Source organism: Primulina tabacum, chromosome 16 (assembly GCF_025594145.1).
Source record: "Primulina tabacum isolate GXHZ01 chromosome 16, ASM2559414v2, whole genome shotgun sequence".
In the NCBI taxonomy this organism is placed as follows: domain Eukaryota; kingdom Viridiplantae; phylum Streptophyta; class Magnoliopsida; order Lamiales; family Gesneriaceae; genus Primulina; species Primulina tabacum.
The window spans coordinates 17,032,006-17,045,081 of record NC_134565.1 but is presented as its reverse complement, the minus strand read 5'-3'; the positions used below and the strand labels follow the sequence as shown (position 1 = coordinate 17,045,081).

At 36.0% G+C, this 13,076-nt stretch overlaps 1 protein-coding gene across 1 annotated transcript; it reads left to right on the top strand.

Annotated features, from left to right (window-relative positions):
* The first annotated feature begins 1,608 nt into the window (after positions 1 to 1,608).
* Positions 1,609 to 4,500, top strand: LOC142528378 (uncharacterized). Its single transcript, XM_075633421.1, has 8 exons — positions 1,609 to 1,680; positions 2,586 to 2,795; positions 2,871 to 2,963; positions 3,041 to 3,163; positions 3,252 to 3,641; positions 3,725 to 3,982; positions 4,087 to 4,341; positions 4,462 to 4,500. The coding sequence occupies exons 1-8, from the start codon at positions 1,609 to 1,611 to the stop codon at positions 4,498 to 4,500; spliced, it is 1,440 nt and encodes a 479-aa protein (XP_075489536.1).
* Positions 4,501 to 13,076: the final 8,576 nt, after the last annotated feature.

The window sequence follows — 13,076 nt, the reverse complement described above, 5'->3', positions numbered from 1 at the left end:
CAGAGATATCCAGCCGAAGAAGCAATTGAGTTTTGTTCGGAATACCTAAATGACCTTGATCCTATTGGGGTCCCTCAATCAAATCGCGATCCCAAATCAAACATTGCTGGCTTCTTAGCATGCAAAACACCAATTATAGTGCCACAAGTTGACCTTCAACAAGCACATTTGACTGTGCTGGAAAATACAGAAGAAGTATCTCCCTACATTATGTAAGTGTATTGCATTATTCTATAATTCTGCACCCATGTGATTGTCAATATTTAATATCCAACACAAATTGCTATATAAATATTTCCACAGTGAACATAAATATTTCCTGAAGTCAATGTTTCCGAAAAAAGAGAAAGATGAAAGGTGGATACAAGATGCTCACAATAAGAAGTTCATTGACTGGTTTCGTGCAAAGGTTAGGTGGATAAATCTACTTTATGCATTTTGCGGTGAACAGTTTGGAGCTAGTATTTTAATCACCCTATTATAATTGTATAAATGTCAGGTGGATGCTGAAATAGATAGCTGCAATGATGGAACGACATCAACATTGACATGGTTGGCTCATGGTCCACGTGGGCAAGCCATTAAGTATAGTAGTTACGTGATAAATGGCAATTTTTACCAAACAAAGGCACGTGGTGATGAGAGAGTTTGCCAAAACAGTGGGGTTTCTCTAGTTGCTAGCACCATTCTTGTCTGTAGTGCCAAAGATAAGAATCCCTTGATGACTGATGTGACTTTCTATGGAGTGATTGAAGAAATATGGGAGTTGGACTATCATCAATTTCAAGTTCCTCTTTTCAAGTGTGCGTGGGTTGCAAATGACAAAGGAGTAATCAACAATGATGAATGTGGATTCACCTTGGTCAATATGAACAAAATAGGGCACAAGAATGACTCATTTGTCCTTGCAAGTCAAGTCAATCAAGTCTTTTATATTGATGACCCATTACAAAAGGGTGGTCAATTGTACTCCCTATGCCAAATCGATGTTACGAGGGAGATGATGATGGTTGGACTAGTATTCCTGATTCTCGACCAATTGATGATGTTGATACTCATTGTATTCCGGCTCATGAAAGTTACTTTAGATCAGAAACTGAGGGTGGCTGGGAAACGAACAAGAAAAAATGATGTCTTTCACTTTTATGTCATGTTTTTTTGTTATGCTATAAACATAACCTCATTGCTATTATTTATGTCATGTTTATTATTTATGTCAGGTTTCTACAAGTCATGTTTATTATTTATGTTATTATTGTTTTTGTTATTATTTACGTCATGTTTATACATGTCTTATTAGAATTATTGTTAATGTTATTTTAATGGTTAATGTTATTGTGTAGGTTTTAACATTGGTTTCATTCATGTAAATATGTAGAAAAAGGCTCAATGGGTCGTAAAAAAAAGGAAACAAATGCTACAGTTGAGATGATACAAGGAGTACATGATGATAAGCTAAATGAAGTTACTAATTCAGAGCACCATATACTTACTGATGGAGAAGAACATCCTGTAGATGTGCAGAGGAACAAGCGAGGCCCTACGTTGAGGGGTAAACTAATTGCTACTGCCTGATGGGGGAAAATAGCAAAGATTGATTATGATGACATGGGGCGGCCAGCATACAATGCAAATGGAAGGGCTTTACAATCATACATTGGTTCTATTGCTAGAGCCATGGTGCCAAATCAGTATAAAGTCATGGCCTGAAGTTCCAGACACTACAAAAATAAATGGCTATTGTGACACTTTTTTGTAGACACTTTCAATTAAATGTTGTAACAAATACTTAATAATGATACTTGTAAAAAATTAATAGTGTGTAAAATAAAAAAAACATATTAGATTAGTTATCCTGACATTTTTAATTGATGTCATTTTTTATATGGAGGGAAACAATTTTTTTCCCACATCGTAAAAAATCATTAAAAAACTAATATTTGTCACTATAAATAAATGTGAGAATATTTGAGTTGAATAAATATTGGAGGAGAGAAAATAATTGTTTCCCTTCATATAAAAATGACATCAATTAAAAATGTCACGATAACTAATCTAATATTTTTTTTTATTCCCAAATTTTTTTTATCTATTTTTCTCTCCTCCAATATTTATTCAACCCAAATATTCTCACATTTGTTATTGTCACTATAAATAACATACACGACACTTTTAGTTGTCATTATAAATGATTTTAACTGACATATAAATTTGTCATTATTACTATAATAACAAGGCATGTATAAATGTATTTAAAACATGAGTTTTCCTGAAATTTAAGATTGTCATTATATGAATAATTAGTAATACATATGAAGTTGTCATTAACATCTTATAATGACATTAAAAAATGTCAGGAAGTTTAAGACGATATTGAAATAGAGGACATTTGTTAGAGGTGTCACTAAAACTTAAATGTCATTAAATATTGAATATGATGACATTTATGAATGTCACTATAAGCATTTATTCTTGTAGTGAGAAAACATAAAACAAAAACTGTGGGAAGAGATTTCGGTAAGTACAAGCTTCAATTTGAATTTACAGTCATACTTGCACCTCTAACTAATCTGTTTTTGTTGCAGAATGTCTTTGAACTAGCGCCAAAAAGTGAGTATGATGTGATGAATTCAGCATCTCAGAAGTGGCGAGATTTCAAAAACAAATTGACTAGTAGATTTGTTTGGCCGAACAAAGAAAATCCTCAAAAGTTGATTTCTCCACCAAGTCAGTATCAACTCCCACTAGCGGATTGGAAAGCATTTGTTGATGCGAGACTGGATCCATCATGGGAGGTACTTTAATAATTGATATGTGTCCTCACGAATTTATTAAATTCAATACTTAACTGAGCCAACATAATGATGCAGGTTACTCATGAAAAACAAAAACAACAGACCATGCATTGTAAATATCGCCACAGAATGTCTCGCAAGGGTTACATCGGCTTGGAGGCTGAACTGGCAAGAAACAGAGCAATATATTTGTAATTTTTAGCATGTTCTTCATGTTATTAAACATATGAGTTTTGAAATTGTAGCGGAACAAAAAATTGGTTGCTGAAGATGAGGAAGTTGATAGATCTGTGCTTTGGCGTAAAGCTAGAGAAGACAAATCTGGCAACATAACATGTTCGGAGACATCAGAAGTAGCTGAAAAAATTGTAAATGTTTAGTTTTATTCAATCGCCATATTGCCTAGATAAATAACACTGTAGTTTGTGAATTGATTTGTCATGTCTCCAATTGTAGGATGAATTGTTGGAAAAGAAAGGCAAAGGAGAGTTCAAATCTTCTGGAATGAATGACGTGTTAACCGCTGCCTTAGGAAGCCAAGAACACTATGGAAGGGTTCGAGGTGTGGGAGGTTTCGTAAAACCACAAGTATACTTTAAAACTCCAAGAAAGAAGAGAGAAACAATCTCAAAAGTTGTGATTGAAAATGTAAAAGCACAATCGGAGGAGACTAAAAGTTTGAAAGCTGAATTGGAGATGCTAAGGTCTCAACTTGCTGCTGTGATTCCATTAATCAATGATCGATCTTCTGAGACTGTAGCATCAAACAAGTTCTCAGGAGTGAAAGACTCAAAATTGTCAGATGATGTGGAAGAAGTTTATGATTGCGGCACTTCAAATACGAAGGTTGTATGTCTCTTAATTTTGATGTCAATTAAATTCTATTCACCTCCATATAAAAATATATCATGTCTTTTTGTTCTTGAAAGGGGAAAAAATGTCACCTGGCTGTAAAAGAACGCGAAAACGTGGTGGCTTATGGCACAATAATATCAGAAGGAGGTCCAAATGTTATGATTCACCATGTTCCACTTGGGGAAGAGAACTTCAAGGTATCTGTTGATGTTGTCTTAGATGAAAAAGCACAGCTTCCGATCCCAATTAAGTTTGGACCAACAATCATCAATGATGTTGTTGGAGTCATTGTTGTTTGGCCTAAAGAGTTGGTTATTTTTCCAACGACAAAGGTACTTTAGGTTTTCATTTGACTTTGTGTTTGCAACTGTCAGATATGTTGCTCGAACAATGTTTTATTTTAAAATACTTGTATGAATAATATTTTAAATTGTAGAGGAAGGGGAAACCTCAATCATTTGCGCTTGCGGATGTTCCTGGTCAGCGCGACAATTTCAAAGAAATTGATAAAACATTACCCATGTCGTGCAAGTATATCTACTCTCATGTTGTTAGATTGCTGAATGAATCGGATACCATACACATTGAGTTTGAGGACGCTATGTTTGGACGTCCTAAAAGCATACGGTTGCTAAGAGAAGATATCTTACGCTTTATGGAGATGAGGGAGATAGGTGCTAGACAAATTTTAGTTTGCATGGGGTATATGTCTAACTTACTATATTTGTGCATTTATGTAATATTTTTTGTGGTACTTGTTAATATTTTGAAAATTTTGTAAACGATATATTTGTGCATCTATATCATGTAGTCGCCTCTACAAAGATTTGAAGAAAAAAGACAAGGCTGATTATTTTTCGTTTGTGGATCCGGTAATATACCTACATGCCCGATTGGCACAGATGGCCGTGACTTATCACAACATATTGCTGACAAGTTGGAAGTAGTGTGTAGAGATAGCATCTGCCTCATCCCATACAACACTGGGTAAGAATTTAGTTATTTATAGATTTCTACTTCATGATAGTCATGCTGTAATTTCATTTTTTCAGGTACCATTGGATCTTGACAATCGTCAACGAAGATAAGAATATGATATATTTATTGGATTCTACGTTTAACAGGAACCAAGATGATACATGGAAAACTATTGTGAAAAAGTAGGTAGTAGCTTATGTTGATTTTGAATACATTAACTTATAAATATGCAAAAAAATAACTTCTTACTTTTTAAAATGTAGTGGGGTGAAGATGTACAATGTCTCGAAGGGTATTTCTAAAGGGCCAGGTTTTAAAATATTGACGGTATGTATCGTACTTATTTATGAATACATGAATTAGTAGTGGTTATTAATTAGATTGTGATTGTTGCATTAACTTTTAAATTCCATTATAGGGTAATCTGAAACAAAGTGGTTTGGTTGAATGTGGATATTGTGTCATGAGGTACATGAAAGAGATAGTCGATTGCGATGATCCACAGTTGGAGAAGATGAGTTTCTTCTTGGGATAAATCTGTTGATTGATTGAGATGAATTGTTTCCATTAAGATATATTTTATTGTTGAGATAATGTGTTGCCATTGGTATATATTTTATTGTTGAGATAATGTGTTGACATTGGGATATATTTTATTGTTGAGATAATTGCTTGAGATTAATTGTTATCATTGTGATATATTTTATATTATTGATAAAAAAGGAAATTTTGTTCCTGATTTTCATATCTTCTGTATTGTAATCTTAAGCTTTGTGTTTATTCTGTTTGTTGCTGATATATGTTTTGGTTAAAATACTTTCTTTTCATTTGTTTTATTTGGTGTGTTGTTGGTTTCATCAAGAAATTTGAAGCCCGGAAATCATATACGGGAGTAGGATTCTGGACTGTAAGTGTTGTCTTTTTTTCAAGATTCTTGTATCATTTCCAAGTGGCACAAATTCTGTCTGTTCTTACTTTTAAGTAGATTTTGCTTCTTGAAACAAGAAGTTGGGTTGCTTCAGATTTTGTTGGAGTTTAAGGTGATCTGGTTTTGTCTTTTCCTGTTTTTTTGGTCTATATCTGTCCTCACGCAAATGTAAATGCAACTAACCATCTTGAAGGTGTATGTTCCATTGTAATAACTATGCTGGAAAAAAAAATTATTAAGGTTTCGAAGTGCCTAATTTGATTCATGTTGGTGTAGAATAAAACAATACAGCTGTCGTTTGGGTGGAAAATTTATGCTGCTGCATCTTATACTACCATCATAGACAGATTGAGAAAAATGATAATTTTTTTGAGCAGTTTACTTGAAATGTATCTTCAAATAATGTTTTTTTGTTGTGGGAAATTGATTTCTTGGTTTTTAGTAATTCAATTGGCTTTTACTGCACTTAGTTTATTGTTGTTTTGTTTCTTCGCATTACTGCTAATGAATTTTTTTTATGCTTTCCAGTTGTTGCTTGAGTAGTTCATTTATCGGTGTTGATTGAATGAGCTTCAGTACTTCTGTCTTTTGACAATTTTCCTTCTGATTTCTGTAATATGTTTTTTCGTGAGCTGCATTATTCTTTTCCAATCTCTTTCTTGCGTTGGCTTCAACAGAGATTAGGATCTCTGGTTTAGTAAGTGCAATTGTCTTCATGCAATTGGGGTAATCTGTAATGGATGTAGACTAGATGGAAACAACAGGTGCTATCTCAGCTTGGAGAGTGGTGACATGTTATGAATTTTAATCCGGTGTTATTTCAAGATGTAAATGAAACAAGTTCGTACTTTCAAATGAAACCTGCCTCTACCAGTACTGATATATTTTATATATGTGAATTTTTATTTGAAATAGAAGAATCTAATATATTTTTTTTTTTCAAATTTCAGTTTGTAGGATGCATCAAGAACAAATATTACACCCAATCTCGAAATGACGAGGTCAGAAGTAAATGGAGTGAATTTGTTTACTCCTATGTAGGTGCTTAAATGGATGGTGTATGTTGGGATAAATATTTTGTTTGTCATTGTGGATTTTTGGATATACTTTGGGTTTTGTGGATACATTTTTGGGTTTGTGGATTGATGAATATATAATTGTGGATTCGTGGATATTCATATTTTTTAGATGGATAATTTATGAATTTAATTATATTAGTGTATTAAGTCATATATTACGAAGTCTTTTTTTAACAATTACTTCATCAAAATAAAAAATAATGAAGTTTAACAGGTAAATTACTTCGTTATTATTTGCAAATTGTGAAGTAACATAATATTAAAAACTTCGTCAATAAGAAATCAGACGAAGTGATATAATTAATTTACTTCAACATTGTTCTGTAAAAACGAAGTTGTTTTGCGCAATTACTTCACCAAAATACAAATTATTGAAGTCTTTCGAACCAATTACTTCGTCACTAAATATAATTGTGAAGTAACACAATATAAAATACTTCAAAAAATAGGATAAATGGTGAAGTTATAGATTATATTTACTTCAACAAATAGGATAAATTGTGAAGTTGTTTGTGTCTATTACCTCACCAAAATACATAACTACGAAGTCTTTCAGGTGAATTATTTCGCCACTCAATGTAAATTGTGAAGTAAAATATTATAAACTACTTCGCTAAATAATAATTAAGACGAAATTATATATAATATATTACTTCAGTACTTACAATAATCGATGAAGTAAAACAAATTTCTTACTTCGGCACCGGTCCAATTCTGGACCAGTTTTCCTTCGAAAACCGGCCAATGACTACAGTATTTTCAATCGTACAACTTCGGTTATTATGCGAAGTAAAAGGTACATCGATTACTTCACGTCCATATACTTCGACAATTAACTACCTTATTACTTCATTGAATACGCGAAGTAAAAAGCGATTTTTCTACTAGTGAAAAGCCCGAAGGCATGGGTTACAAAGGAAATAAGAGTAAAAATAAAAAAGGTACAATCCTATTCTAAGTTTATTAAACTAGGCTGATCCCCGGCTTCACCCTCTGGAGTCTTCCCGGCCTCCGATGTAGTTGCATCGTCCTTAGGAAGGGAGTCGATAGCTTTATCAATGTCCGGGAAATTCTCCTTATCAGTAGGAAGAAGGCCCTCCTCCTCAAACTGCTCCCAGCATTTTGCAAAACCGACCTTATAGTAGTCATAGTGTAAAGGCCCGTATTTCGTATTCGTAATTTTGCGAAATTATTTAAAATTTTTCTTTTTAAATAAATAACATGCATCATTCATTAAATAAACTGATAAATGGATTTAATATTTAAAAGAACATCGGCAGTAAATATTGTTTTTCAACTCAACAACTTAAAAATAATTCAACATAATAAAACTGAGTTTGAACAAAAAAAAAGGTGAATAAACTGAAACATGAGGTCATCGGGTTCCTACTACTGCTGACCCAAGCTAGCTCACTGGTCCCCGCCCTCGATCTCGACCTCATCACTACCTCCAACAATCAAGTCTAGTGAGTCTAAAGACTCAACATGTATATACCGTGAATAACAATTAAATATATATAAAATTTCGTATAACATAAAAATATCATGTCGTAAAGCGTAAGGTGAAAATCGTGTCATGAGTAATTATAAATACGTGCATATCTAAAAATCGTACGTAAAATATTTGCTCGATAGAGCCCTGTCATAAAATATCATAATGAGATTTTTCTAGTAGAGATAATGTTTCAACGCAAGTGGCCCGTAACATAACATGAACGTCTGAACAGACTAAACCACAGTATACTGAGCGGTATAGATAACCACAGCCCTTGGACTGGATGTCCGTACCCATACTTAAACATAAACCGCTCGTAAGTCATCGGGTTAAGATCCTATAAGCGTGAGGTGGCCACAAGACATATCGCATTTATCTCAAAATAAATATTTTATATTTTGTGCACGTAATATAATTATAACCCTGCTTTTACCGAATGAGTTGGATCGTTCCCAGGCTTGCTGCGACCTAATACTAACATGAGAAACATGCAAATAATTTCAACTTGGCAAGAACTTAATATCCGAACCAAAAATGAAACAAACGCGACTCACAAACTAATTTTCCAACCATGACTCCATACCAACCCGAACCAACATCGAACCAACATTTAGTCATGATCAAAATACAACTAACACGATGAAATAATAATCATAATAACTGTAGTGCAAGAAAAAATAATGGAGGCCAAAATTGTAAAACGCTTTTTCGAGAGTCACTTTGGCACATTGCACCGTAAATTCTCGTACGACCTCTAAACATAACCAAATCACGAACGGCCAAAAACATGATCATACTAACTCATTGAGGTACTGTCTAGTCCAAGGCTATAGGCTAAAAGCCAACCAAAAACTCGAACGAGACCCCTGCACCGAAACCTTGCTGTTGTCAATTGCGCGATGGAAGCAGCTGCGCTTGCTATGCTTCTTTTACGATGCTAATGGCCATTGCGGCATGAACCACCGACCAGAGTCTCTTACCAACATGCTAAGGTGTGGCTTGAACCATGGCTAAGGGGTAAAATCTAAGCAAACACTTATGACAATCCAAAGCTTCACCCGAGAACACCATGTGCTGTACCGTGGGGGGTGTTGCTTTATCTTGTTGTCATATATCATTCCAGTGTCCATATGATCAACCATGGCTTGATCTAGACATCATGAGGTATTGTGTGAACCATGGTTAAGGGCTAAAAGCCAACCAAGATCCACCCAAATCCCAAGAAGCCGAAGCTTCACTCACACACAAAAAAAAAAAAACGAAACCGAGGGACACTTGTGATATTGTTTAAAAATTTTGATGTATCCGTGAACAAGTCTTGAAGGGCTATATTGGTCATGTCCTAAAGATGCTAAGGGAGGGTTCTAACCATGGTTACAGGCCTTAGACCAATCATGATCCGAACACTCTCCTTAGACAACAAACAATCAAAAACCGAGGCTCAAAATTGCAACTATAGAAGAGTTGATTTCAAGCCTTCCTATTGCGTGCATGGGCTGAAACCACTGAACCAAGATGGCCCTAACACACCCTAGTACATGCCTAGATGCAGCTTTGAGCACCTGGAACCGAGCTAACCTCCTGAAATCATAAAAACAATTCAAACCGTGAAGCATAAAGCCAAGGCCGAGAAGGGGCTGTGCAGAATTTCTCAAAGTTTCTGTCAAATCGGTTTTGTGCTTCTTAAATCATGAACATATGATGTTTTAAAATATTTATAGGACTTGATTGAAGAGAAATTAACAATATAAACATGCCTGAACTTTTGTTTAGAAGAGAACACTACGACGAACACGGCGCGACGGAGACAGAGTTTTCTTTTCTTTTCTCTCTTGTTTCTAGCTGCTACTCACGATTTTTGCTGCTGGTTTATGCTGAGATTTTTGAATGAGAGGGTGGAGAGAATGTTAAGGAATGAAGGGGGAAGGTTACTAATTAAATGGGTCAAGAATGCATCTAGATGGAAGTTTCATATGAGGGGTTCAATGGCAATAGGAAATGATTCCTTTCCCTATCTAGTCGCACGAAATGGAAGGATTTGGGGGGTGTGATGACCAAAATTTGATGCCTAGATGCAAGGTAAAATATTGCTTAAATCTTGTATTTTTAATTCTTAAAGTTTAAAACACTCAATATGTATTTTAGTTAATTAACAATTTAATTAGGATAAAGATTTCTTGCATGGCATGGCTTGGTCCATAGAATTAATTATTAAAATGTTAGGTTATAATTTCTTAAATATCTTAGGCCTAGATTAATTTATTCAATTGGCTACACATTTTAATTTAGGATATTAACTAAATATTGGACATGAGAGAATTAATTAATAACTTAAGTCCAATTAATTAAGTAAAATCTTAAAATGCTCTTTATCATTAAAATGAATTATTCCTTGTCTTAAATTAAATTTAGGAATATTTTCTTATTATTAAATTTTATCTCAATTCTCTATCTCCATTCCGGCCTCGTGTATTTACCCGAAAAGATAAAAACTAAACTCCTGCGATTAAAATAAATAATCATAGCTTAACGATTTTTAAAATGAATTAAACACTTCATGAATGCAAAAAAATCACTTTTAATTTAAATAATAACAATTATGCATGGCTTATACGTAATCTGGTTTATCGGGTTCTACAACTCTCCCCCCTTAAAAGAAATTTCGTCCTCAAAATTAAAATTTACCGAATAACTCGGGATACCGACTCTTCATTTCTGGCTCAAATTCCCACGTAGCTTCTTCCTACGAATGATTAAGTCATTTGACTTTCACTAGCTTCACTAGTTTGTTCCGAAGCTTTTACTCCTATCTGTCTAAGATCTGCACTGGTCTTTCTTCATAATAAGGGTTTGGAGTGAGCTGCAACAGTTCGAAATTGAAGACATGCGAAGGATTCGTCATATACTTCCTCAGCATAGAGACGTGGAACACGTTGTGCACTCCGGCCAGATTCGACGGGAGAGCAACACTATAAGCTAACGTCCCAACTCTGTCGAGGATCTCAAATGGTCCGATTAATCTCGGACTGAGCTTTCCTTTCTTCCTGAATCGCATGACACCTTTCATAGGTGCTATCTTCACGAAAACATGGTCGCCAACGGCAAACTCTAGATCTCTCCTCCTCTGATCTGCATAACTCTTCTGTCGACTCTGAGCAGTCCTCAACCTATCACGGATCTTGACTACTACAATGGTAGTTTGCTGAATAATCTCCGGACCTAGTTCTGATCTCTCCCCTACTTCATCCCAATGAATAGGCGATCTGCATTTACGACCGTACAGTGCTTCATACGGAGCCATACCTATAGACGACTGAAAACTGTTGTTATTGGTGAACCCCACCAATGGCAATTTCGACTCCCAACTCCCTGAGAAATGGATGACACATGCACGGAGAAGATCCTCCAAACTCTGGATAACTCTCTCTAACTGACCTTCCGTCTGAGGATAGAAGGCTGTGCTAAACAACAACTTCGTGCCCACAGCTTAATGCAGACTCTTCCAAAAGGAGGAAGTGAATCTAGGATCTCGGTCAGATACTATAGAAAAGAAAATACAATGAAGTCTGACTATCTCTCGGATATACAACTTTGCATACTGAATCATGGTGAAAGTCGTCTTTATAGGTAAAAAGTGCGCTGACTTGGTAAGACGATCAACAATCACCCAGATAGCGTTTGACCCTCTAGCTGACTTCGGCAAGCCTACCACGATGTCCATGGTAATATTCTCCCACTTCCACTCGGGAATAGGAAGAGGCTTGAGCAAGCCTGCGGGTCTCTGATGTTCCGCTTTCACTAGCTAGCACGTCAGACACTCGGATACAAAACATCTGATATCCTTCTTCATCCCGGGCCACCAATACATCAACTGCAGATCTTTATACGTTTCGGTACTCCAAGGATGAATAGAGTACGGCAATAGATGGGCTTTAGATAAAATGTCCGCTCGAATAGAACCGCCGCTAGGAAGCCATATCCTGTCTCGATATCTCACAATACCGTCGCTAACTGTGTACAAGATACTGCCCATGGCCTCATCTCTCTGCCTCCACTTCTCCAACTACTCATCTGGTGACTGCCCACTGCGAATACGGTTTAGAAGAGAAGATTGAATCGTCAAAGTAGATAGACGGGGAACTCTACCTCGAGGATATGTCTCTAGATCAAACATCTGCATCTCAAACTGGAGAGGTCTCGGAATCGCCATATGAGTCATCACTGCGACTTTCCTGCTCAATGCAGCCGCAACCACATTAGCCTTGCCAGGGTGGTAGCTAATGTCACAGTCGTAGTCCTTCACTAGCTTCAACCAACGCCTCTGACGCATATTCAACTCTTTCTGCGTAAAGAAGTACTTGAGGCTCTTATGGTCGGTAAAGATATGACACTTCTTTCCATACAAATAATGCCTCCAAATCTTCAAGGCAAATACTACGGCTCCCAACTCTAGGTCGTGGGTAGGGTAATTCTTCTCATGGATCTTTAACTGACTAGAAGCATATGCTATCACCTTCCCATGCTACATCAAAACTTCGCCTAAACCGAGTTTCGAAGCATCGGTATACAAAACAAAATCCCCGGGTGCTGAAGGAATGGCCAATACTTGTGCTGAAATAAGAGCTTGCTTCAAAGTATCGAAGCTCTTCTGACACTCATCGCTCCACACATACTTAGCATTCTTCTTTGTCAACGACGTGAGTGGAACTGCGATGGAGGAGAATCCCTGAATAAACTTCCGATAATATCCTGCTAGCCCAAGGAAACTACGAATCTCTGATGCATTCTGCGGCACAACCCAATCTCTGACTGCTGCAACTTTCGCTGGGTCTACCTCAATACCGCTGCTAGAAACGACGTGGCCTAAGAACGCCACCTTCTCTAACCAGAACTCGCACTTACTGAACTTCGTGAATAGCTTGTGCTTCTGCAAGGTCTGCAAAACT

Bases quoted from the DNA above. Each gene is read 5' to 3' on its own strand.
- LOC142528378 (XM_075633421.1), top strand. From the start codon at position 1,609: ATGGGGCGGCCAGCATACAATGCAAATGGAAGGGCTTTACAATCATAC. The intron at 3,164-3,251 runs GTAAATGTTTAG...CTCCAATTGTAG, and splicing joins CAGAAGTAGCTGAAAAAATT to GATGAATTGTTGGAAAAGAA. The intron at 3,642-3,724 runs GTTGTATGTCTC...TGTTCTTGAAAG, and splicing joins GCGGCACTTCAAATACGAAG to GGGAAAAAATGTCACCTGGC.